Source organism: Thalassophryne amazonica, chromosome 1, assembly GCF_902500255.1.
Source record: "Thalassophryne amazonica chromosome 1, fThaAma1.1, whole genome shotgun sequence".
NCBI classification, from domain to species: Eukaryota; Metazoa; Chordata; class Actinopteri; order Batrachoidiformes; family Batrachoididae; genus Thalassophryne; species Thalassophryne amazonica.
Window position 1 is genome coordinate 82,371,969 of NC_047103.1, and position 27,573 is coordinate 82,399,541.

Sequence of the window (27,573 nt, forward strand, 5' to 3'; positions counted from 1 at the left end):
TTATTAGACATACGAGGTCTATTAGAAAAGTATCTGACCTTATTATTTTTTCAAAAAACCATATGGATTTGAATCACGTGTGATTGCGTCAGACAAGCTTGAACCCTCGTGCACATGCGTGAGTTTTTCCACGCCTGTCGGTTGCGTCATTCGCCTGTGAGCAGGTTTTGAGTGAGGAGTGGTCCAGCCCCCTCATCGTTGTTTCATTGCCAGGAAATGGCGGAATGATTTGGGCTTTTTTTCCATCAGAATTTTTTCATAAACTGTTAGAGACTGGCAGCTGGAAACCATTAGAAAATTTTATCTGGCTTTCGGTGAACATGTTACGAGCTTGGTAGAGAATAAGGAGTGCTACTGTCGCTTTAAGGACGGCCCCCAGCGGCTGTGGGGCGCGCCGCGCTCCGAAGCCGCCATCGACATTTCTAAACGGATGGCTGTCTGGATCCGTGACCATCGTGTGCCATTTCTCTGGTTATCACAAGAGCTGGACATCAACCATTTTCCGGCAGATTTCACTTTTAATAAGAGATTTTGTCATGGAAAGCCGAGCGGAGGCTTCGCGCGTCACGATGGATTCGCTACTGGAGCGAGACAAAACCATCTCCGTTTTGGTCTCACAGGACGGCTTTGAGATGGCGTTCAGACAGCTGTCGGTGGTTTTTCCATCGAGTGATTATCTGAGAAATTGTGGATGTACCTGGACATGCCAGAACATGTTCCGTGAGGCTTCATTACGGCGTTGCTTTGCGCCATGCGGCACCGCCACTGATGGGAAAAAAGCCCAAATCATTCCTGAAATGGTCGTTCAGCCTGTCGATGGCGGCTTCGGAGTGCAGCGCGCCCCACAGCCGCTGGGGGCCGTCCTTAAAGCGACAGTAACACTCCTTATTCTCTACCAAGCCCGTAACATTTTCACCGAAAGCCAGATAAATTTTTCGAATGGTTTCCAGCTGCCAGTCTCTAACAGTTTCTGAAAAAATTCTGATGGAAAAAAAGCCCAAATCATTCCGCCATTTCCTGACAATGAAAATCCGACGAGGGGCTGGACCACTCCTCACTCAAAGCCTGCTCACAGGTGAAAGACGCAAACGACAGGCGTGGAAAAACTCACGCATGTGCACGAGGGTTCAAGCTTGTCTGACGCAATCACACGTGATTCAAATCCATATGGTTTTTGAAAAAAATAATAAGGTCGGATACTTTTCTAATAGACCTCGTATTCACATTTGTTCTTCTGTGCTATTAATCTATGGATGGCTATGAATGGCTAAACTGCCAACTAACCCATATATGGTCATATAGGTAGAGCATGTGTAAGCTCTACAGTGGTGAACCTACACAGCAAAAATCACCAGTGTTAAATAACACTGACAATGTTAAATTAACACTGTCAGTGTTATTAACACTGGAGCTCCACCAAATTTGGTGTGATGATACCTTGAGTGACTGGACCACATTTGTTCTTCTACAACCCCTGGCAAAAATTATGGAATCACCAGCCTCGGAGGATGTTCATTCAGTTGTTTAATTTTGTAGAAAAAAAGCAGATCACAGACATGACACAAAACTAAAATCATTTCAAATGGCAACTTTCTGGCTTTAAGAAACAGTATAAGAAATCAGGAAAAAATATTGTGGCAGTCAGTAACGGTTACTTTTTTAGACCAAGCAGAGGGAAAAAAATATGGAATCACTCAATTCTGAGGGAAAAATTATGGAATCATGAAAAACAAAAGAACACTCCAACACATCACTAGTATTTTGTTGCACCACCTCTGGCTTTTATAACAGCTTGCAGTCTCTGAGGCATGGACTTAATGAGTGACAAACAGTAGTCTTCATCAATCTGGCTCCAACTTTCTCTGATTGCTGTTGCCAGATCAGCTTTGCAGGTTGAAGCCTTGTCATGGACCATTTTCTTCAACTTCCACCAAAGATTTTCAATTGGATTAAGATCCGGACTATTTGCAGGCCATGACACTGACCCTATGTGTCTTTTTGCAAGGAATGTTTTCACAGTTTTTGCTCTATGGCAAGATGCATTATCATCTTGAAAAATGATTTCATCATCCCCAAACAATTGATGGGATAAGAAAAGTGTCCAAAATATCAACGTAAACTTGTGCATTTATTGATGATGTAATGACAGCCATCTCCCCAGTGCCTTTACCTGACATGCAGCCCCATATCATCAATGACTATGGAAATTTACATGTTCTCTTCAGGCAGTCATCTTTATAAATCTCACTGGAACGGCACCAAACAAAAGTTCCAGCATCATCACCTTGCCCAATACAGATTTGAGATTCATCACTGAATGACTTTCATCCAGTCATCCACAGTTCACGACTGCTTTTCCTTAGCCCATTGTAACCTTGATTTTTTCTGTTTAGCTGTTAATGATGGCTTTTGTTTAGCTTTTCTGTATGTAAATCCCATTTCCTTTAGGCGGTTTCTTACAGTTCGGTCACAGACATTGACTCCAGTTTCCTCCCATTCGTTCCTCATTTGTTTTGTTGTGCATTTTCGATTTTTGAGTCATATTGCTTTAAGTTTTCTGTCTTGACGCTTTGATGTCTTCCTTGGTCTACCAGCATGTTTGCCTTTAACAACCTTCCCATGTTGTTTGTATTTGGTCCAGAGTTTAGACACAGCTGACTGTGAACAACCAACATCTTTTGCAACATTGCGTGATGATTTACCCTCTTTTAAAAGTTTGATAATCCTCTCCTTTGTTTCAATTGACATCACTCGTGTTGGAGCCATGATTCATGTCAGTCCACTTGGTGCAACAGCTCTCCAAGGTGTGATCACTCCTTTGTAGATGCAGACTAACGAGCAGATCTGATTTGATGCAGGTGTTAGTTTTGGGGATGAAAATTTACAGGGTGATTCCATAATTTATTCCTCAGAATTGAGTGAGTCCATATTTTTTTCCTCTGCTTGGTCTAAAAAAGTAACCGTTACTGACTGCCACAATTTTTTTTCCTGATTTCTTATAGTGTTTCTTAAAGCCAGAAAGTTGCCATTTGAAATGACTTCAGTTTTGTGTCACGTCTGTGATCTGCTTTTTTTCTACAAAATTAAACAACTGAATGAACATCCTCCGAGGCCGGTGATTCCATAATTTTTGCCAGGGGTTGTATAGTGCTTAATCTACACTCAACAAAAATATAAACGCAACACTTTTGGTTTTGCTCCCATTTTGTATGAGATGAACTCAAAGATCTAAAACTTTTTCCAGATACACAATATCACCATTTCTCTCAAATATTGTTCACAAACCAGTCTAAATCTGTGATAGTGAGCACTTCTCCTTTGCTGAGATAATCCATCCCACGTCACAGGTGTGCCATACCAAGATGCTGATTAGACACCATGATTAGTGCATAGGTGTGCCTTAGACTGCCCACAATAAAAGGCCACTCTGAAAGGTGCAGTTTTATCACACAGCACAATGCCACAGATGTCGCAAGATTTGAGGGAGTGTGCAATTGGCATGCTGACAGCAGGAATGTCAACCAGAGCTGTTGCTCATGTATTGAATGTTCATTTCTCTACCATAAGCCGTCTCCAAAGGTGTTTCAGAGAATTTGGCAGTACATCCAACCAGCCTCACAACCGCAGACCATGTGTAACCACACCAGCCCAGGACCTCCACATCCAGCATGTTCACCTCCAAGATCATCTGAGACCAGCCATTCGGACAGCTGCTGAAACAATCGGTTTGCATAACCAAAGAATTTCTGCACAAACTGTCAGAAACCGTCTCAGGAAAGCTCATCTGCATGCTCGTCGTCCTCATCGGGGTCTCGACCTGACTCCAGTTCGTCGTCGTAACCGACTTGAGTGGGCAAATGCTCACATTCGCTGGCGTTTGGCACGTTGGAGAGGTGTTCTCTTCACGGATGAATCCCGGTTCACACTGTTCAGGGCAGATGGCAGACAGCGTGTGTGGCATCGTGTGGGTGAGCGGTTTTCTGATGTCAATGTTGTGGATCGAGTGGCCCATGGTGGCGGTGGGGTTATGGTATGGGCAGGCGTCTGTTATGGACGAAGAACACAGGTGCATTTTATTGATGGCATTTTGAATGCACAGAGATACCGTGACGAGATCCTGAGGCCCATTGTTGTGCCATACATCCAAGAACATCACCTCATGTTGCAGCAGGATAATGCACGGCCCCATGTTGCAAGGATCTATGCACAATTCTTGGAAGCTGAAAATGTCCCAGTTCTTGCATGGCCGGCATACTCACCGGACATGTCACCCATTGAGCATGTTTGGGATGCTCTGGACCGGCGTATACAACAGCGTGTACCAGTTCCTGCCAATATCCAGCAACTTCGCACAACCATTGAAGAGGAGTGGACCAACATTCCACAGGCCACAACTGACAACCTGATCAACTCTATGTGAAGGAGATGTGCTCACTATCACAGATTTAGACTGGTTTGTGAACAATATTTGAGGGAAATGGTGATATTGTGTATGTGGAAAAAGTTTTAGATCTTTGAGTTCATCTCATACAAAATGGGCGCAAAACCAAAAGTGTTGTGTTTATATTTTTGTTGAGTGTATGAGCAGCCATGCTATGGCTATAAATAGCTCAAATGCCAATCCATATATGAGCAAAGAGGTGGAGCATGGACCAGACCTTGCATGACCCATTTGGGATGAACAAGACACAGGCTGTCACTTAAAGCAACCGCACCCCTAATTATGCATAACTTTATGGCTTAAAATGCCTTAAACAAAGATGTCAGAAAAAATTTCACCCCCTCCAGCTGTCATGTAGGGGGAAACTAACTATACAGATCCAATCCCTTTTTTGTTTCAGGCTGTAAACTTGATTATTTCTGCTTTAAAGTTGGATAATTTAGCATCAGCTTCTGTGATAACCTGCTCCCTTCTGGAGCCAGCCTGAACATGGTGGTTTTAGGCTATAAATAAACTACAGCACTCACAGAGTGCATACCCGTGCCAAGGAAAAACACTGGAAACTCACTGGGAACTACAAGGCGTTGAAAAGATTTAAGCACACCACTGGAATGAACACATCAACGAGGTCAATTTAGGCTATAAATAAGGTACAGCACTCAGAGACTGTATACCTCCGCCAAGGAAAATGCTTTAAACTTGGTAACTACAGGGCATAGAAAAAATTAAGCCCACAGTGGTTAAAGACTGTAAAATACAAGCATGCTCTCTTCTGCAAAATTAGCCAGTCAAATATTTACACATATTCATTACTGCCTTATTTATTCTTCATGCAGTTGAAGCCAGGTACCTCTACTAGTTTTTGAATAGTTTTGTTTTTCAGAATTTGTGGATATTTTTTTATTTAAACCTTTTTCATGATATGACTGCTGTAATTTTGCAAACCACTTTTGTAAACAGTTTGTACTTGTTTAGGATGTGGGCCTTCTAACCTCTGAGGCACACTCCTGCAGGGTGCCAACCACAGGTATAAGCATGCTCTCATGGGTTGACTTGAGCAGGCGTCCCAGCAGAGGGATGCCCCCAGCCTTACGAATGGCTTCCTTGTTCCTGGAACTTTTGCTACAGCTCCACAGGGCCAAAGCCCCACAGCACGCCACGTCAATGTCCTTAACCTGCTCTGCGCTGAGTGTTGCTGAATCAGGAACACACTCCAGTAGCTGCACCTGATTAGAGTCATAGGCAGACAGACATGCATGTAAATAAACACAAAAACTAAAATTTATGCAGACAAGCAGGCACATTTAAGGTCACACCATGAATAATTTGAAAAAAATTCAGGGGCTGTAAATATATCGCTTGCTGTTTGGCAGTGATAACTGCTGTTTCCAGATGAGAGCAGCAAGTTGATGGCTGTGATTAAAGGCGTAATTAAAATCCTATTATGACCTGGGCAAAAAAGATGAAAAAGCCAGAGATGCTAGGAGTGGAAACCTGTCAGAATAGATGCTGATTTTAGGAATGAAAAGCCCAGTGTGGCTATTTATAGCCATCATTCAGTGTTCTAATCCATATTTCCTGGCTACTGAGACAGTGCAGGCAAAGCTATTACACACCGCACTATTCAAAGGTGGTCTTGTAGCATAACGTGACATTAATCTGCCTTCATGAGTGATTTGCACATGAGAACATCCGATTTGGAGCTGAGGAAAATATACAAGACATGCAGACTTTAATCACAGATCCCTCTGTCAACAAACATGAATGCAGGTCAGAGGACGTAAGGGGACATTCTATCTGTTTTACCCCAACACCAACTGTTTTCAAAGACTTGCTGAAAAAAGGGAAGAAAGCCCCACTATTTGGAATTCACTACAGAGTGTGAACTGTGTATAAATGTAGTATAAAAAGGCTGTAGTCAATAATAAACTATTACACAGATCTAAGTAGAGAAGTGTTCTCACAGAAAATCTACCACTGTATTGACTTCCAAAGTGCAAGAGAGCAAAACAAGTAGGTTTTGGTTTGCAGTTTTCTCTGCAGCTGTAATTTACAATGGCAGTAAATGGTCAGAGTGGGAATGTCATATTTCATGATATACTGACATGAAATTACAGTTTCTCCTTGCTTATACTCACCAGTCTCTTGATACCACCATAGAGCCTCACAATTGTTCTTGCTCGGTGGAACTTGGCTATGTTGGCAATAGTCTCAGCAGCTAATGCTTTAAGTTCCTTGACTGGCAAATCCAGAATCTTCACGATGGTCTGTAGGCCACCCATATCAACAACTGCCCGACGGATTTGCAAGTTGAGACAAATTGTTCTCAAGATTTTCAGAGATCCAATCTAATCAAAAAGACACCAACAATATTCACCCAACAAAACAGTGACAGCTTTGTTTTTTGAAAATTGTGTTGTCTAAAGTCAACATTTGTATTATCTGCGCTTAGTGAGTACTAGTAGCTAAACATTCATCGACATTCCCACTAAAAATAGCCAAGATGAAAAGCCTTAATAAAAACAAGTTAAAAAGTAACCACACGTCATTAGATGTACTGAAGAATAATTGCTACCCTGTGTTCTTAAAGGCAGGTCTCTGCCAAGCATTAGTGTTTCTGTAACTGAAATACACACTGATACAGTCATCCAGCCCTGATCACGCCTGCAGGCCATCCAGGTCAAACTTTGGCACAGACACTCACTTTGCATTTGCTGTCTTCTGTTTCCAACAAGTTAATGAGAACTTCAAGGCCACCAACATCCCGGATGGCCAGTTGAGACGTCTCCTGAGCTAAATTAAAATCCATTATGGCGCATAGAGCAAGAACAGTGGCTGTCTGGTTGCCCCCCTGAAATAATAATGACAAAGAAGAATGAATGAAAGTGTGCAATGGGAGGAGAACACTGAACATTAAACAGACACTTGGAAAATGGAGGATACAGACCCCCCTGTGTCCCTCCACAATACCACTCCTGCTGAGGCTGTTGTGTTTATACCACAGGCTGGTAATTGCTTAGCTTTGTGGTGGTAAACTGATGGAGAGAAATTATCTACAAACACTGAGCTATGAGTGCACAATTGTCCACAAAAATGAAATAAATCCTCGTAGCACAGAAATCCTGAGATGTCACAAGAAGAATATGTTTTGATATTACGCATGCACGCACGCGCGCGCACACACACACACACACAATTTTAGAATTGCACCCCAGCTAATAGCAATTTCAAACACCACAAAGTCAACAAGTGCTTTGCAAAGGAAAAAATGTTTCTTTGATGTGAATTCAAACCTATGCACACACATTGGGCAGGAGACTGAATTGATTAGATTTTATTGCCACTTAGCAACAATATGTTTACAAAATAAACAAACAATTAGAGAGAGAGAGAGAGAGAGAGAGAGAGAGAGAGAGAGAGAGAAAGAAAGAAAGAAAGAAAGAAAGAAAGAAAGAAAGAAAGAAAGAAAGAAAGAAAGAAAGAAAGAAAGAAAGAAAGAAAGAAAGAAAGAGAGAGATTGGGTGGCTCACAGATCTGGCAACTTGCTCCTGATGGACTGGTTGCTGTTGTGACCATGGAAATATAGACCTGGAATGGACATGCGCACCTCAATCTATTAGCGTCACTCAGGACAGGAAGGCGCCATTACTAAGGGTGGAAATGTGCAGATCATCAATAATAAACTGACCACTTTTTTTGCACTAGCGTCGCTATTTCTTAACGGATTTTAATAAATGTAGGCTTGTTTTAAAGCACTTTGAAAGCTCTCTCCAATGAACCTATGCATGTGTGGGTGAAAAAAAAAAACTTTTATGTAAAATGCAGAAATTTGTGGAAATTCTGACAAACTGTGCTGCTTTTCTCACTCTGTTGTCGCTATTTCTTAACAGATTTTAATAAAAGTAGGCTTGTTTTAAAGCCCTTTAATTGCTCTTTCTAACAAACCCATACATGCCTGTGTAGAAAAAAAATGTTTTAAGTGTGGAAATTTGGGGGAAAATATGCCATTCTGTTCATTTACTGTGATGATTTTTTTTCCTGTCATCATAATTCTCGATGGATTTTTATAAATGAGGCCTTGTAAGTTGTATTCAAGCTGATTAAAAGCTCTAATGAACCCATACATGCCTGGATAAAAAATCCTTATGTATTAAAATATAAATCTGAAGTATGCGTTGCCATTGTGCTCATCTACCTTGCTGCTTTTTCCACTGTGATATTGTTGCTAGTCTTTTAATGACAACAACTTATATATGATTTTTACTAGCATTTTATGACAAGTAGATATAAAGCCATTCAGAATTTATGACTTTTGACCCTCAGTCAGGGTAAAAAGTACCACCCCATCCCCCCCAACCACACTGTTAAAATTTAAATGCTGCCTGTGACCACCATGTACATATAATATTAAACAACTGCAAGTATATATATATATATATATATATATATATATATATATATATACACACACATAAATATATTTAAACATTTTTGTTTCCGTATTTGTATGCATGTGAACGCAGCTTAATGATAAAAACTTATGGCATTGAGTTATAGTCTCAGTATATCGATATTAAATTGCGACATAACAACTTTAAAATAGACATTACATACATACATAACATAACATAACATATACATTAAGGCTATTGTACAGTTCATTTTAGTATTCGAGAATTTGTTTTTGTAGTTGATGCAGTTGATGGTGAAGCACTAGCTGTTATGTGCCGACGCGGGTTGAGGAGCGGACCTGCGTCTGACTGAACCCAGCGCTAAATAACCAGAAAGCGGTTCAAAAACAAAACATTTATTTCCCTTTCGTGCAATAATTGTGTACAACATAAAAGTGCGTTTGTCTGGCGGAGTGACAGACGGCGTAACGCTCCCAAGGTCCACAGCAGACAGCAGGACAGGACACCGCGGCTGGAAGGCCGGCTGGCATCAACAAAACCCCAAAAAAGTTCCATATACAACCCAACATACAAGAAAAACACAAAACCCACCCAAAACCTCCCCAGGGGACCGTCCCATCCAACCCCGGGAAGAAAAGAAAAACTCCCAAATGCAAAAACCCAACACAGCCCCAACAACACAATACAAACACAAAGAAAAATAACAACCAACCCCCCCCAGAACGATATGCAGAGCCCAACCCCCCCCCAGAAGACCTTTACCGCCAGTTCTAGGAGAGACAACCAAAACCGGAATCCCACAGAGGTCCCCAGGTTTACATGGAGGAGCAGCGCCCCCCAGAGGACCGTACCATCAACCCCAGGAGGCCCCCTCCCCACAACCCAGGAACCCCAGACCCGGCCACACTTGGTGAGTCGGCCCCACAATCAAATTGTCACATTTGTCACATATGAGACACGGCTACCATCAGAAGAGAAGGAAGCCGAATCTCTGGGTGACGGAGTTATCTGCACCGGTATCGATAGTGCCGCAGCCGGAGGAGCAGAAAGCAGAACGGCGTGCGCTGCAAGCTCCGTAATGCAGGCATCTATTTGTTTAATTAGGTTTGCGAGATACTGTAATTGCTCCCATATTTTCTCCAAGTATTCTTGAACTCTTTCGGCAAATGGAACCGCTTCTGCCGCTGGGTCCATTTTAGAATGGCCGGGAACTACTGTTATGTGCCGACGCGAGTTGAGGAGCGGACCTGCGTCTGACTGAACCCAGCGCTAAATAACCAGAAAGCGGTTCCAAAAACAAAACATTTATTTCCCTTTCGTGCAATAATTGTGTACAACATAAAACATAAAAGTGCGTTTGTCTGGCGGAGTGAAGGACGGCGCGCTCTCCAGCGCCCAAAGGGATCGAAGCCCGGCACTTCTGGACTCAAGTTCACCGCCAAACACCCCCCAGGTGGACACGACAAACTGACTCTGTGAAGGATAGAAGAGGTGAGGTAAGTCAACAGCTACAACTAATATCCTTCAAAGGCACACGCTATCAGCAACACATTCAGGTCTGAATTTAAGCTTTATGTAAATGAGCAGCTTCTCACAACAGGTGGAGGATCATCAGTCCGCACGCCACAGCCGTGAGAAGCGAGCTGCACAATTCTCATCAATGTTCAAATATACTGCGTAACAAAATACCAAATTACTATTAACACTTATTCAGACAATCAATCACCTCTGATGTGTGCTGACAGCATGTGTCCCTCACCCGTCCTCCTTCACAGGCACGATGTGTCAAACCCAGGCGCGGTCCTCAGCGTCTCACAAACGAACGTCACAAGGTCGAGTTCCCGGCAATTCTGCTTGAACCACTCATGGTTTAAATGCAAAATGCCATCTAATTATCTGCTTCAGCTGAAAGTCCTTAAGTCTGCACGTGAGCATCATCCACAGGTGCTGCGAGTCATTAGGCCTGCACGTGGACATCCTCCACAAGTGCAGCCAATAATGTTGATGAGGGTGAAGGATTCTTCTGCCAGCACCGTCTCCACAGACAAAAAAACAATTTGCATACCACCTGGAGAGCAAAGAAAAGAAAACAACACAAAAACATCCAGCCAAACCCCCCAACACACAACACTAGCTGCCTTTTTTCCCCTCATTTAGCTTCTGTTTAACAGGTTCCTTAACTGGCTCAAGGCGCGCGCTCCACCCTTAGTAATGGCCGTCGTGCGGCATGCCGCTAGTCACATGACGTCAATTCCAGGTCTCTATTTCCATGGTTGTGACACTCTTCCAATCTCTACATGGTTGTATTCATTTCTTTTATTTCTGTTTAACACTTCTTTTGGTTTTTAAGTGCATCTACTGTAAATCTTATTTAACTACAGTCCTGTTGTGAATCGCTAGCAGTTAGCTTTCGCTAGCGGTTAGCTTTCGCTAGCGGTTAGTTTGCGTTAGCTAGGTCGACCCCCCCCCCCCCATTTCTTTCATTACTGTTTTTACCAGTCATACTTCTGTTAGTTTTTCAGTGTAACTACTGTGAATTTCAGCTCATTATTTTACTTCTGTCTAAATCTTAGGAGTGGATAGCATTTTCGCTAGCCGGTAGCTAGCGTTAGCTAGGTCGACCCCCCCCCCCATTTATTTCATTACTGTTTCTACCAGTCTAATACTTCTGTTAGTTTTTCAATGTAGCTGCTATGAATTTTAGCTCATTATTTTACTCCTGTGTGAACCTTAGGAGTGGTTAACATATCTGTTAGGGGTTAGCTAGCGCTAGCTTGGCTATACTATTGAATTTTCTGCTGCACAAAGTACACTACTTTACACTTTACATAAATCTTGTGTGATGCTGGAAGATAGTGTGGCTCTTTTAGAGAGCTGTGTCTGTAACCTAGAACAGCTTCTTAGCTCAGTAGAGATAGATGTTACGGGCATGCCAGATGAGGTTAGTGTTGGGCCGGCTAGCGTGCCTATCAGCATCAGCCGAGAAACGCCAGCCATGGAGGATGGCTTTTGGACTGTGATTAGGCAGACGAAGTCACGCAGGGCTTGGTGCCCAGTTGTGGTACCCACATCACACTCACTGCGAATTGTGAACCAGTTTTCTCACTTGGATATGCCTGATGTGAGTTCCTTGAGCCCACGGGTGACTTCCACTCCTATCTCCTGGCCTGAAACGCCAGGCATTAGTGATAGGGGATTCTATCAGCCACAAGACTTGTGACCTTGCCGGAAAGATGTGTCAGCATCGATTAATAGTCTTTGGTCCCCTTCCCTCCCGGGGTAATGATGAGGCATTTAGCAGACTGACATTGTTAAATAGGTGGCTGGTGCAATTTTGTAGACAGCAAAGCTTTGGTTTTATTGATAACTGGCCTTCATTCTGGTGCCGCTGTGACTTGCTGATGTCGGACGGCCTTCACCTGACTGGGGAAGGTGCCTCCATCTTGTCTGTGAACATAGATAGAGCGCTACAGGGAGGGTTTAATTAGGATTTTACTGCAGGCAACAGAGCAGGTAATTAGAGACCCTGCAAGGCAAATGTGGATGTGTCATTCATTATCTTAGCGGGGAAAATAGCACAGAAAATCCACTATGGTGATAGTGCAGTTTATGTGCCAGGGAGGGAAATTCATCAATTTGAGACTGTGGCCTCTTTCCATAGATGTGTCCATAAAAATCGTAGCGGGATATGCTTTGCAAACTTAAAACCCATTACTACACTGGATGACGTTGAAATTGAGGATGGCCCGTTGGCTGTTCCAGTAACATTAAATATTTCATGTCTGCTACCTACAACCAGCGTGCAGCGAAATTCATGCCGATGGCTTCGGCACAAAGCTGCCGACGGAGCAAAAGCACCTCCATGTTGAAGTCTCACAGGACATGCTAGACTCCGAAAAATGATGCCCACCTCTTCCACCATTCGGAAGATTCAGACAGCTTTCGGTGGTTTTTCAGTCGTGTGACTATCCAAGAAATTGTGGAAGAGGTGGGCATCATTTTTCGGAGTCCAGCATGTCCTGTGAGACTTCAACACGGAGGTGCTTTTGCTCTGTTGGCAGCTTCGTGCCGAAGCCATTGGCATGAATTTCACTGCAACTCTTTTCATGGCCAAATCTGTCACAGTGGAATGATGCTGAAAAAGTGCTGATGTCCACTTCTTCCGCAATTTCTCGGATAGTTACACAACGGTCCCACATCACCACAGCGTTCACTTTGGAAATGATCTGGTCATTTCAGCATGTTAATGGCCGACCGGAGCGTGGCTCGCTCTCCACTGTTGTGCGGCTGTCTTTAAACCGGTTGTACCACTCCTTAATCTGTGTGATGCCCATAGGATCGTCACTGAAAACCGTTTGAATAATCCGAATGGTTTCCACCTGGCTGTCGCCCAGTTTCTGGCAAAATTTGATGCAGTCGCTGCTCCAGTCCATTTTCCTTGAAAAGAAAATCCGACAGGAGACTACACCCATCCGCACACAAAGGCTGCTTACCAGCAAATGACGCAATCGACAGGCGTGAAAAAATTCACGCATGCGCACAAAAGGAAGGTTCAAGGTTGGCTCATGCAAGCACATGTGATTCAAATCCATCAGGTTTTTGCAAAAAATAAAAAGGTCGGATACTTTTCTAACAGACCTCAAAAGATCACTGTCCTCAAAATCATTGTTGATTAATGATGAAATTACAGATCATCACTTAGATATGATTGGATTATGTGAAACCTGGCCTAAACCTACAGCTGTCCTCCCCTTAAATGAGGCCTGCCCACCGGCATACCATTTTGTCATGTCCTTCGTGATGCGATGCAAGGTGGGGGTGTTAGGTTTAGTTTATTAGCTGTTGGGGGTCACAAATAATCTCTCTGCTCTGCCCACAATGCTACATATTGCAAAGGTCAGATGAATAAAAATCAGCCGTTTTACTGTACGTAAATACTGTACGTGTCACTGTATAAAGGCCACCTGGCCCATACTCTGAATTCTTAGATGAATTTGGTGCCTTCATCTCTAACTTGTTGACTAGTGCATATAACATTCTGATTATTGGTGACTTTAGCATTCATATAAATAAGCCTTCTGATCCACTCTGCAAATCATTTATGGAAATTGTGGGTGCATAAGGATTTCAGCAATACATTCAGGACTCAATGCACATTAGTGGAAACATCCTGGATTTGGTTCTCGTACATGGTATTGCTGTCACGAATATTGACATCATGCCTCTTGCATCTTGGTCTCTGATCGTTCAATTATCAGGTTTACAGTTTTGCTGCTGTGTTTAATGAAACAACAAACCTTATTTATCACTACGGTGACATATCAACTCCTCAACTATGACTGAGCTTGAATCTATACTGCCTGATAGCTTAGCTTAAGATTTGGAAAATGCCCAATCAGTAGACAGTCTTGTGTATAATTTAAACTCAGCGCTCAAAACTACATTTGACATGATTGCGCCACCTATATTAAAACCACGCCCCCCCAAAACGCTGTCACCTTGGCTCAATGATTACTTGCGTGACCTCAAGCATAAGGCTAGAGGTCTAGAACGGAAATGGCGTAGTTCAAAATTAGAAGTAGTCCACCTTGCGTGGCATGATGCTATCTTAGACTATAAGCATACACTAATGGCTACAAAGTGGACCCATTACTTTGATTTGATCAACAACAAGCATAACTCAAAGTTCTTGTTTGACACAATGGCAACACTTACTCATGGACAACCACCTGTAAGTCGTTCTCCTTTTACAGCACAAGATTTCTTGGATTACTTCAAGGAGAAAATAGATGACATTAGGTTAAACATATCCCAGCATGCCTTAACCCAGCCACTACACCCTGCTATTGAGGTGGGTGCCATTACTGAGGTATTACCAAGATTTACAGAATTTGATAGCATCTCACTAGGCATGCTGACGAAACTCATAACGTCTACAAAAAGCACTTTGCTTGCTTAGTTGATCCTATACCAACAAAACTGTTTAAGGAGCTGTGGCCCACTCTTGGGCCGACTGTGCTGGAAATGATTAATCTCTCATTAAGTTTTGGATCTGATCCAAAAAGTTTAAAATCTGCAGTGATTAAACCATTACTTAAGAAATCTAATCTTGACCCTAGTGTATTTGTAAAACTATAGGCCGATATCAAATCTATCATTTTGCTCTAAAATTCTGTAAAAGGTGGTTTCACAGCAGCTTGTGGACCACCTTACTGAGAATAATCTTTTTGAGCCACTGCAATCTGCTTTTAGAAAATATCATTCCACAGAGACAGCTCTCACTAAAGTGGTGAATGATCTTCTGCTTGCAATAGATTCAGACACCACTATGGTGTTGTTAGATCTTAGTGCTGTGTTTGATGCCGTTGATCATCATATTCTACTCCAGAGGCTGGAGAATGATTTTAAGATTACTGGGAGTGCCCTTGCATGGTTGATGTCATACCTGACCAGTCATTCTCACTGTGTTTTGTACAATAACACTGCCTCTAACCTTAGTGACATGAAATTTGGGGTTCTACAGGGGTCCGTCTTAGGCCCCCTGCTTTTCTCCCTTTATATAGCACCCCTTGGACACATATTGTGGTGTTTTGGGATTACCTTTCATTGGTATGCTGATGATACTCAGTTATACATGCCAATAACTGCTGGTGACCTCATCCACATAAAATCCCTACAAGATTGCCTTGCATCAGTGAGAAGCTGGATGTCTAGCAACTTCCTACTTTTAAACTCTGATAAGACTGAAATGATGGTTCTTGGTCCATTGAGACATTGGCATCAATTTGACTAGCTAACTTTAGCTTAGACTCGTGTGTCATACATCACACTGACAAAGTGAAGAACCTTGGGGTAATTTTTGATCCTACGTTGTCCTTTGACCTCCACATTAGAGATGTTATGAGGACTGCTTTCTTTGACCTGAGAAATATAGCGAAGCTTTGTCCCATCCTTTCTATGGCTGATGCTGAGACCCTGATTCATGTGTTTGTCTCTTCTAGATAGGACTACTGCAATGTTCTATTTTCTGGTTTACCATTTTCTGGTTTACTACAGTCCAGCATTAGGGGTCTCCAATTGGTTCAAACTGTTGCTGCCAGACGTTTGACATGAAGCAGAAAGTTTGACCACATTACACCCATTTTGGCATCTCTTCACTGGCTTCCTGTCCCTGTGAGATCAGATATCAAGGTTCTGCTACTAGCCTATAAAACTGTTCACGGACTGGCACCTCCCTACTTAGCTGACCTAATTAAACCCTACATACCAGCCCGAGCTTTGCGTTCTCAGGGTGCAGGACTACTTTGTTTCCCTAGGGTGAATAAAAAATCTGCGGGTCACAGAGCTTTGTCGTGCGCTTGTTCTGTGGAATGATCTCACTGCGTCAATAAAACAGATTCTGTAGAGACTTGTAAGTCCAGACTTAAGACACTTATTTTCCCTTTCGTATGGCTAGCATACTGGCGTAGTATGTTACAATGCTTTTTACCCTTTTAAATTCATTTTATTAGGAAACGGAGTGGGCCGCGGCCTCAACTTTATCTAAATTCTGGGTCTTTTAGTGAAGATTAGGGCTAGTGGCCGGCAATAAGCTTAGTATTTCTTCTGTTTTTCTTGTTGTTTAATGCTGACAAATTATGTTGTATTTGTTGTCTTTCTGATGCCTGATTCTGTTTTTTTCTCTCTGTTTGAGGTGCGGCTCCATCCAGAGTTGGGTGTGGTGTCTTTTTCTGCAACCCTCCTGTCCTGTGCACCAACAACATTCCCTGTATATTCGTTTTGTGAATTGTTTTGTAAATTGTGTCGGTAGCATGGCCCAAGCAGATGGTCACCCCTTTGAGTCTGGTCGCTTGAGGTTTCTTCCTCAAATCATGAGAGGGAGTTTTTCCATACCACTGGCGCCACATAACGACGACAAGTCACAAATGCCACGAAGTATACATTCTTGACCATTGATCACGAATGTGATGATTTGAGGAAGAGGTGTCAAGTGCCCTCAGAAACTGCTGCAACCTGTTACCACGCATTACGATTAATGGCACGTGTTGCTGGTGAATTATCAGGAACCATTACGTACCGTCAAGAATAATGTTCCGTGCTGTTGCACGCTGTTCCGCGCTATTGCACGTAACAGCACATTGTTACATTCTGTCACGTTGTGAATGAGGCGAATTGTCTCCACACACACCCATATTCATCCATCAGCTGCTGAACAATTCAGATCGCTCCAATTTGCTCCTCAAAATCCACAGCAGAAGAACTTTGTGATTGCATACTTAGTTGGGCTCTGTGCCATGGAGTGGCACAGAGAGGAGGAGGAGACTGAGAGAGCCAGATGTGTGGCTCCACGCAGCTCTTGTCTCGCTTGTTTTCCCAAACATCAGGCACAGCAGCAGCAGCAGGTGGAACACCAGCAGGAGCGCGCTGATGAGCATTGGAATGAAACTTTTAGCCGACTCACTGTCCTTCTTCAGCATACTGCAGCAATGAAACCGAATGCGGTGCAGCAGGGTTTAATTGTGTGCACATCAGACAAGAGGGCTGTCATGCTCTATTACGGATCACCACTAATCAAGACAGATAAACACGCTCAGTTGCGACCACCACGACATGAGGCGAAATGAGGGTGGTGCGTGACATTGGTGGTAGATTTTTTGACAGCCAAAAACATGCTCTACGAAAATCATGCATATCACACACCAACACGCACTATTAAGAAACCTATTCAGATACGTTAACTCACATTAAGAATGTCAGGCATGTGCCAAGAATGATGCAAATATGACATTCGTAAGGCATCCTGCCTATGTGTAAACAGAGCATTCAGGTTTGACCTTAGTTGTGTGAAGCGCCTTGAGGCAACTTTGCTGTGATTTGGCACTATATAAATAAAAATAAATTGAAAATAAATTGAAACTGAGAGATTGAGACTAATTTTAAAAAGTAGGGAATATGTGGCAGGCATTGACATTAAGCTTTTTAGTGTACTTCTCCATAGGACAAGTAACCCTGGCAGTTTACTTGTACTATAGGAAAAGCTGGTTGTCTGCACAACCCGTGAGTGAGATTCAAATTAAATATTTATCACATGTACTTTGCTCTGACTTGTCACTTCATAAAAAACTGTCATACTTCTTTTGTTTGTAAGTATTGTAACTTTAATATTCCAAAGTAAGAACTGCAGATGAAATAGAAAAATAATTACATTTCAACATTTTCTGGGACGGAGATTCAGATTAAATATTTATCACATCTACTTTGCTGTGACATATCACTTCATGAAAAACTTAATACTGTCACTCTCCTGTGTGGGTGGTAAAATTTTGCAGTTTTATTTCAGAAAATGTGGCAACAGAAACAGTTCATCTGTGGTAATACAGGGAGGCACTTACTGCCTTAATCCAAAAAAAAAAAAAAAAAAACACTAAAAGACACAAAACATAAATAATGCATGGCCTGTGGTCTTATAGTTTGTCAAAATGTGGTGGTGATGGACACGTAATGATCCTGACATTTACTTTGTGTTCTACTTCTGTAACGGCAGACTGTATGAAACCAACATATGTCATGTTTTGTGAGGTCAAATTTATTTTTATTTATTTTTTGTTAATATATGTCCATTCCTACATTTGAGGTCTGCAGCATTTTCCAAGAAAAAAAGGTTGAGACAGGGCAGTTTATTGTTAATGGAAGAATTAGTTAATAATATTTACTGCCAGTTTTCTTGGGAAATGTTAGAGGATGAAAACATGAACATTTCCAACTCACTGAATATTTCTTAGACTTTATTTACATCAATCATTTAGAAATACAAACAGTGTGGTACTTTATGGTAAATCTGTGTCAGGTTGGCAGGTCTCAAAAACTAAATGTCCATGCTGGAAGAAGACAAGTGAGGGAAGCCACCAAGACACAACTTTGGAAGAATGTTTGGCTTCTGTGGGTGTGAGTGAAAAAACTGGGAATATAACAACATTTTTTTATCTTCATTTTACATACAGTCCCTACTTTCTTAATTTGTGGTTGTTTCTGTTCCATTTCTGAAATTAAAGAACTGCTATAAGGAAAAGTGTTAACATTTTATTGTTTTTTTTAAACTTTTTAGTAGAACAAACACAAAAACCAAACTCTTATAAAGAAGGAAAAAATACACAAACGTGCAGGAAAAACTGAACAATGCAGACTGATCTGACTCGTGATTTTTGAAAATAATAAGCGGTAACTTACTCTGAAATAAATGAAATGCAGAGCTGCAGCCTAATAATTTTGAAAAATAAAAATCAGCAGCTTGTATTTTTATTCTGACAAGAGCTCATTTCCTCTTTTTTCGCCTCCTCAGTCACGTTTTGTGCTTGACAATTAAACAAATACATTAAGCCCTCTAAAATAAATATCTGTGGAAAATAACAGCCTGTTAAAGTTCAGAGTTCTCAGCTGCTTTATGTGATTTCTGCTTCAGAACATCACTGCAGAGTTTCTCCACATCAGGTTTTTTAAACACACGTGTGTGTGGTTTGTATTCTGTTCATTCATATATTTTCATTTTAAGGAATTTTGACTGATTTATGTCATTTCATAATTTCAGTAATATTTTCACCGACACGCGCACATGGTGTGAACAGATCGTACCGTCAGAACAGTCCAGAGAGAAATAAAGGCAGCGCCACAGTTTTGTTCGTGTTGCGTTGCACTCTGCGCTCAACGCGCCGCCCCCCCCCCCCCCCTCCCTTCTCACAGCCAGCCGACTCGCGCGCGCACGCACGCACACACACACACACACACACACACATAGCTGCAGCGATCGCACCCAGTCTTAATTTTAGACGGCTTTAAGCAAAGCCACCCGCTATTTTTTCGGCGTCTTTTTCGAAAATTGACCGCTCAAATGACAGCAGGATGGCTCGCTGCCTAAAAACCTTGGTTCCCGCTCCCGTCTGATCCCGTGAATTTTTATTCCCGTGCCGTCCCAATCACGTGATAAATAGCAAAGTTGACTCCCATCCCGTGGGATTCCCGAAAAAATGTCAGCCTCTACTACGAACACAGACTCCATACAGTGGTCTCGCACACACACTGATATCATGTTTTCCGATTGTCCGCAGCGTGGAGAGTGGCGGGAAAAACCGATGACGCGATGAGGTGCGAGACAAGATGTGATGTAAATAAGAAAACAAAAAGGTGGCAGTTAGGTATTTTGGTTCCGAGTGATGAAAATAAAGAATTTGAATGTTTTAAACAAAAAAATGTCACGTGCGGTCGGACAACGATTAGAGCATACTGCTTGTCTGATCACATTTTACACTTGTCCCGGACAATCGGACAAGCGTTAATGTCGATGCCTGTGTGGTCAAATGTGACATGCAATATAATAGATGATTCTGAGATTGTTTTACTGTTTTCTACAAAAGCACACTCTAAAAATGCTCCAGAGGGTTTGAGTGTATGGTTTAAACCGAAGAGCCTTTTTGTCATAAAAATTTCAGTACATTTTAATAAGTTGAGAACTAATTACAAGACATTGGTTGTAATTGTTCATGGTTTAAAAATAGTTTGGATGACAACTGTTACGTGTGGAGCTCAACTGAGTTAAATAGAACCCCAGATGCAGGCAGCCAGTCCACAGAAGTGAGGGCAAAAACAAAGATCCTTTAATATTCTTCAGTGCAAAACAATCCAAAGTCATACCTCCGTCACACACAGCCAGAATGAGGCCGATTGACCTCAGAATGACGATTCGTCCCACATCCGAAAAGTGTCCAGTTGCAATTCGAAAATGTTCTGACAGCCATCTGCAACAGTTGGTCCCAATCGGCAAGCAGCCCCGAGTGTACCTTCCGGGCGCTGTCGAGATGGGACACCTATCCAACGGCGGTCCTTGTGCACTCTGAGCACCATCTGACCGCAATTTACATATTCTGATGGCAATAAAACAGGATCCGAAATGATTTGAGTGCGTACAAGGGGACCTCAAGGTGGATCTGGCACGCCAAAGTCTGCCAGTATGACCTGCATGTGCCACGTATAATAATGTCAACCTCCAATATCGATGTTCTGTCGAGATGTGCGGTCTTGTCGAATTTTGCGCCTCGCAGCATAAAGCGACAGTTACATGGGTCGGGATGACCTAACCCCGCCGAGTTGTGCTCCCTGTCAAGCTTCACTTTCACTTTCATGCACTGAAGGATTCTTCACCAAGTTAGCTTATATTAACAGGCAAATAAATGTATAAATTGTTCATCCAAACACAGTAATGTGTAAAATGTACTCACTAGTAAAAGATAAGTATTCTTAACCTGGAGCCAATTTTTCATTGTTGTGATAATCGTTCATCACAATAATCCTCATTTATTTGTGCCTCAATGTCTTTTAGACTTTATTGGACAGAGAAATTATTCTAATTAAAGTTCAATTGATATTGGCCCATAGGAAAAACTTGTACAATAAAAATATTAGCTTTAGCCTCCAATAAAATGTTCTACATTTTAAAGCCCTTTTAAACTTGTACAATGTTTCTTAATTATTGTGATATTATCATTAATTTCAATTATGATGGCCAAGATAATCTTGACAGAAAAAATGTATATCCTCCCATGCTTACTATACAGATTGTTAAATTACAGTGTGCACTTCTCAAAACTGCACGCATGCGCAGCTGCACGGTGGCTGGCCTCTCGACAGGAATGACATCTCGTCAGGACACCGGCATCACAGCCAGGAGTGCACACACACCAGACATTAACAGGGAACGCACACACTGACATCACCCATACCTCAGACAGACACAATAAGGATCGTACACACACATACACACACATGCACACACATGCACACGACTAGACCCACAATTGCAGACACAAGAAGGAACACACACACATACATACCAAGACACAATGCCATACGAGAGACAAATATGACAGATAAAAAGGAAAAAAAAATGCACAGACAAAAGGCTCAGACAGAACAACCGGGAACGCTCACAACAGACAATGTCTTTAAAACAAACATATCAATCATAAAACTGCATTGCTATGGGTAATTTATTCTGATTAAAGTGAAATAAGTTAATAATCCTCAAAATTAAGGTAACAATTTACCAGTTATACAGTGTCATGATGAAGGGGTATAGAGGAGGATTTTCTTAAGAAGACCCGAAGGTTCAGCCACAATTTGCCAGAAGGTACATCTGAGATGTAAGCCAAGATTTGATGTTTTGATGAAAGAAAATCCTCCTCTATACAATGGGGGAAATACGTATTTGATGCACTGTAAATGTTGCAGGTTTTCCCATCTACAAAGAATGGAGAGGTCTGTAATTTTTATCGTAGGTACACTTCAACTGTGAGAGACAGAATCTAAAAAAAAAATCCAGAAAATTACGAGGTCTCTTAGATAATAAACCGACCCTTTTATTTTATTTTTTTTAACTATATGGATTTGAATGACATGCGATTACACCAATCATGCCTGAACCCTCGTGCGCATGCGTGAGTTTTTTCACGCATGTCGGTGACGTCATTTCCCTGTGGGCAGGCCTTGAGTGAGATGTGGTCCCGCCCTCTCGGCTGAATTCCTTTGTTTCACACGCTGCTCGAGACGGCGCGCGTTGCTTTATCAAAATTTTTTCTGGACCTGTGAGGAATATCCGAGTGGACACTATTCGAGAAATTAAGATGGTTTTCTGTGAAAAGTTTAACGGCTGATGAGAGATTATGGGGTGTTTGTGTCGGTGTAAGGACTTCCCACGGAGCGGGACGTCCTGCAGCGCTTCCAGGCGCTGTCGTCGGCCTGTTTCGAGCTTAAAACATCCTAATTTAAGGCTTAATTCACCCAGGACATCGTGAGAGAACAGAGAAGATTCAGAAGAGGCCGGCATGAGGAATTTATGCGGACATTCCACTGTTTAAGGACATTTTTTTAATGAAAGACGTACGCGCAAATTCGCTGAGTCGTTTCCGTGACGACTCGGCAAATCTGTGTGCGCCCGACAGGAAAAACACCTCCGTGTTGAAAACCATTTGTAGAATTCAGGCGGCTTTTAATGGCTTTCAATAAGTGAGTAACTGAGAAATTGTTTAACAGCTTGGGCATGTTCCAACTTGCCCGTTAAGATTTCCAACGGAGGTGTTTTTCCTGCCGCGACCCCCCGCGGTCGGGTCCAGCCCGACATGCGACTCTGCCCGCACGTTCTTTCATTACAAAATGACCGTTAACAATGGAATGTCCGAATAAACTCCTCATGCCGACTTCTTCTGAAAGTTCTCTGTTCTCTGACGACTTACTGCGTCAACAGAGCCTGAAATGTGGAAGTTTTCAACTTGAAACGGCGAGACGCTGCCGCCTCGAAGCGCAGATCGCCATCAGGCGCCGTGGACCGTCCTTAAAGCGACACTACCAGACCAAAATCTCTCATCAGCCGTTAAAATTTTTACCGAAAACCAGCTGAATTTATTGAATGGTGTCCACTCAGTTGTGCCTTACAGTTTTGAAAAATTTTTTATCAAACAAAGCAACAGTCTCTGAGCCATTCCTAAACAATGAAAAAATCGACGAGCGGGTGGACGACTCCTCACTCAAAGACTGCCCACAGGCGAATGACGTAACCGACAGGCGTGAAAAAACTCTCGCATGCCCACGAGGGTTCAAGCATGTCTGATGTAATCACACGTGATTCAAATCCATATGGTTTTTGAAAAAATAATAAGGTCGGATACTTTTCTAATAGACCTCGTATATTGTATGATTTTTAAATAATTAATTTGTATTTTATTGCATGAAATAAGTACAACCCCAATTCCAATGAAGTTGGGACGTTGCGTAAAATGTAAATAAAAACAGATACAATGATTTTTCTCTTTAACCTATATTCAATTGAATAAACCACAAAACCAATATATTTAATGTTCAAACTAATAAACTTTATTGTTTTTGTGCAAATATTTGCTCATTTTGAAATGGAGGCCTGCAACACGTTTCAAAAAAGCTGAGACAGTGGTATGTTTACCACAGTGTTACATCACCTTTCCTTCTAACAACACTCAATAAGCATTTAGGAACTGAGGACACGAACTGTTGAAGCTTTGTAGGTGGAATTCTTTCCCATTCTTGCTTGTTGTACGACTTCAATTGTTGGGTTGGTTTTTCAGGTGTTGTCATAAAATGGCTACAGTCTTACCTACAAGGCAGGACTTATATTGTTGACATAGGAAACTATTCCTCAGCACCAGCATCCTTGACCTGTGGTGTCCCTCAGGGATCAATCTTAGGCCCTTTACTGTTCAATCTCTACATGCTCCCACTTTGCCAGATCATCAGGAAGAATACAATGTCCGGGGTCTCCATTGTCATATTTTGCACATCATAATGCACCACACATGTTCAATGGGTGACAGGTCTGGACTGCAGGCAGGCCAGTCTAGTACCTGCACTATTTTACTACAAAGCCACGCTGTTATATGCAGAATGTGGCTCGGCATTGTCTTGCTGAAATTAGCAGGGACGTCCCTGAAAAAGACGTTGCTTGGATGGCAGCATGTGTTGCTCTAAAGCCTGGATGAACCTTTCAGCATTGATGATGCCATCATAGATGTGTAAGTTGCCCATGCCATGCGCACTAACACACCCACATACCATCACAGATTCTGGCTTTTGAACTTTGCGCTGGTAACAATCTGGATGGTCTTTTTCCTCTTGTCCAGAGGACACGACGTCCATGATTTCCAAAAACAATTTAAAATGTGGACTCATCAGACCACAGCACACTTTTCCACTTTGCATCTGTCCATTTCAAATGAGCTCTGGCCCAGAGAAGGTGGCGGTGTTTCTGGATGTTGTAGATGTATGGCTTTCGCTTTTCATGATAGAGTTTTAACTTGCAGTTGTAGATGTAGCAACGAACTGTGTTAACTGACAATGGTTTTCTGAAGTGTTCCTGAGCTGACACGGTAAGATCCTTTACACAATGATGTCGGTTTTTAATGCAGTGCGGCCTGAGGGATCGAAGTTCACAGACATTTAATGTTTGTTTTCGGCCTTGCCGCATACGTATAGAAAGTTCTCCAGATTTTCTGAATCTTCTGATTATATTATGGACTGTAGATGATGGAATCCCTAAATTCCTTGCAATTGAATGTTGAGAAACATTGTTCTTAAACTGTTGGACTATTTTTTCCACAAAGTTGTTCACAAGGTGGTGATCCTCACCTCATCTTTGCTTGTAAACAGCTGAGCCTTTTGGGGATCCTTCTTTTATACCCAATCATGACACTCACCTGTTTCCAATTAGGTGTTCTTTGAGCCTTCATCAAATTTCCCAGTCTTTTGTTGCCCCGTCCCAACTTTTTTGAAATGTGTTGCAAGCATCCATTTCAAAATGAGCAAATATTTGCACAAAAACAAAAAGTCTATCAGTTTTAACATTAAATATCTTGTCTTTGTGGTGCATTCAATTGAATATAGGTCGAAGAGGATTTACAAATCATTGCATTCTGTTTTTATTTACATTTTACACAATGCCCCAACTTCATTGGAATTGGGGTTGTATTTCATCACCTCCCAACCAGCAAGAATTCTGGCTCTCACAGACCTGTTAATTTTTCTTTAAGAAACCCTCCTATTTTGCAATCTTTACCTGTATTAAACCCTTAACGCCCAAATTTATATAGCTGTATATAAAAAAATGTTTTGTGTGTGTTTTTGCCTTTAACTAGATGGTAAATAATGCTGAGATTATTAATTTCACTTCTGCACAAAAACTAGATAGTAATATTGGGTATTCTGGAAATGACTTTATGTTATAATGTTATAATAATAATGATGGTATGTTGCAAATTTGCGACAACAGGCATACAGGTCAATTTGGTAAGTTGCATATTTGAGTCAGAGATTGTAGCATATATGCGACAATGGGCGTTAAGGGGTTAATTGCACCTGTTTGAACTTGTTACCTGTATAAAAGACACCTGTCCACATACTCAATCAATCACACTCCAACCTATCAACCATGGCCAAGACAAAAGATCTGTCTAAGGGCATCAAGAACAAAACTGTTGATCTGCACAAGGCTGGGATGGGCTACAGGACAATAGGCAAGCAGCTTGGTGAGAAGACAACAACTGTTATGATTATTTATTAGAAAGTGGAAGAAACACAACATGACTGTCAATCTCCCTCAGCCTGGGATTCCATGCAAGATCTCACTTCGTGGGGTAAGGATGATTCTGAGAAAGCTCAGAACCACACAGGAGGACCTGGTCAATTACCTGAAGAGAGCTGGGACCACAGTCACAAAGATTACATTAGTAACACATGATGCTGTCATGGTTTAAAATCCTGCAGGGCCCCCTGCTCAAGCCAGCACATGTCCAGGCCTGTTTGAAGTTCACCAGTGACCATCTAGATGATCCAGAGGAGGCATGGGAGAAGGTCATGTGGTCTTACAGCATGACAATGACCCCAAACACACGGCCAGGGCAACTAAGGAGGGGCTCTGTAAGAAACATTTCAAGGTCCTGGAGTGGCCTGGCCAGTCTCCAGACCTGAACTCAATAGAAAATCTTTGGAGGAAGCTGAAACTCCAAACCTGAAAGATCTGGAGAAGATCTGTATGGGGGAGTGGACCAATATCCCTGTTGCAGTGTGTGAGAACTTGGTCAAGAAGTACAGGAAACGTCTGACCTCTGTAATGGCAGACAAATGATTCTGTACCAATTGTTAAGGTCTGTTTTTCTAGGGGATTAAATACTTATTTCATGCAATAAAAATGCAAATTAATTATTTAAAAATCATACAATGTGATTTTCAGGATTTTTTTTAGATTCTGTCTCTCACAGTTGAAGTGTACCTACAATAAAAATTACAGACCTCTCCATTCTTTTTTGGATGGGAAAACCTGCAAAATTGACAGTGGATCAAATACTTATTTCCCCCACTGTACCACTTCATCATTAAGCTGTATAACTGGAGGTACAAAATGCAAAACATGCACAATTTCTCCAATCACAGCCAGAGAAGTTTATAATTTCTTCTGGGTTGTCTGGGTGTCTTGGTGGCTTTCCTCATTCTTCTCCTTCTTGCAGAATCACACAGTTTTTGCGAAAAGTCTACTCCACACAGATTTACCATAGAGTGCCATACTGTTTGCATTTCTTCATAACTGATGTAAATAAAGTCTAAGACATATTCAGTGACTTGGAAATGTTCATCTATCCATTCCCTGACTTGTAAAAAGAAAACTACCAATAAAACTGATTATTTACAGGTATTATACCAAAGTGTTCCATTTCTTATACAACCCATCATCTTAGCTTTTATATTTTTAATTCATTTATATGAAGTTTTAGAGATTTGCTTTCAGTTTGAGTTTAAAGAAGATAATTTTTATTTTTTATTTATTTTTTTGGCCTCTGGTTTTGGTGAATTCTTTTTTGAAACTTTTTAGTTTAAGATGTTTTAAGCCATAAATTTCCGCATAATTCTGGGTGTGGTTGTATAATAACGGTGTTAGCACTTTTAGCAGCTATTAGTAGGTCCACTTAATGTACGATTACTAAGAAATTATGTGGCTTATAACTTTTGCTGTCCACACCAAAGTAAAGTGTTACCCACCCATTCTGTACTCCTTTATGGATTAATGAGTTCTTCATGAATCACGGACGGGGCTCTCAACATGGCAACGCCCAGACAAGAGGGTAATTTTGGCTGTTCTGGGTCTCTATAGAAAAC

The 27,573-nt window shown here is 41.8% G+C and overlaps 1 protein-coding gene across 1 annotated transcript in view; it reads right to left on the minus strand.

The window, feature by feature from the left end:
• Positions 1-27,573, minus strand: part of armc4 (armadillo repeat containing 4) — a 342,895-nt gene that overhangs the window by 179,081 nt on the left and 136,241 nt on the right. Inside the window, exons 11-13 of the mRNA XM_034172024.1 lie at positions 7,146-7,292; positions 6,580-6,789; positions 5,434-5,667 (exon numbers count right to left, since the gene is read on the minus strand). Coding sequence (XP_034027915.1) covers positions 5,434-5,667; positions 6,580-6,789; positions 7,146-7,292 — 591 coding nt within the window. The remainder of the gene's footprint in view (positions 1-5,433; positions 5,668-6,579; positions 6,790-7,145; positions 7,293-27,573) is intronic.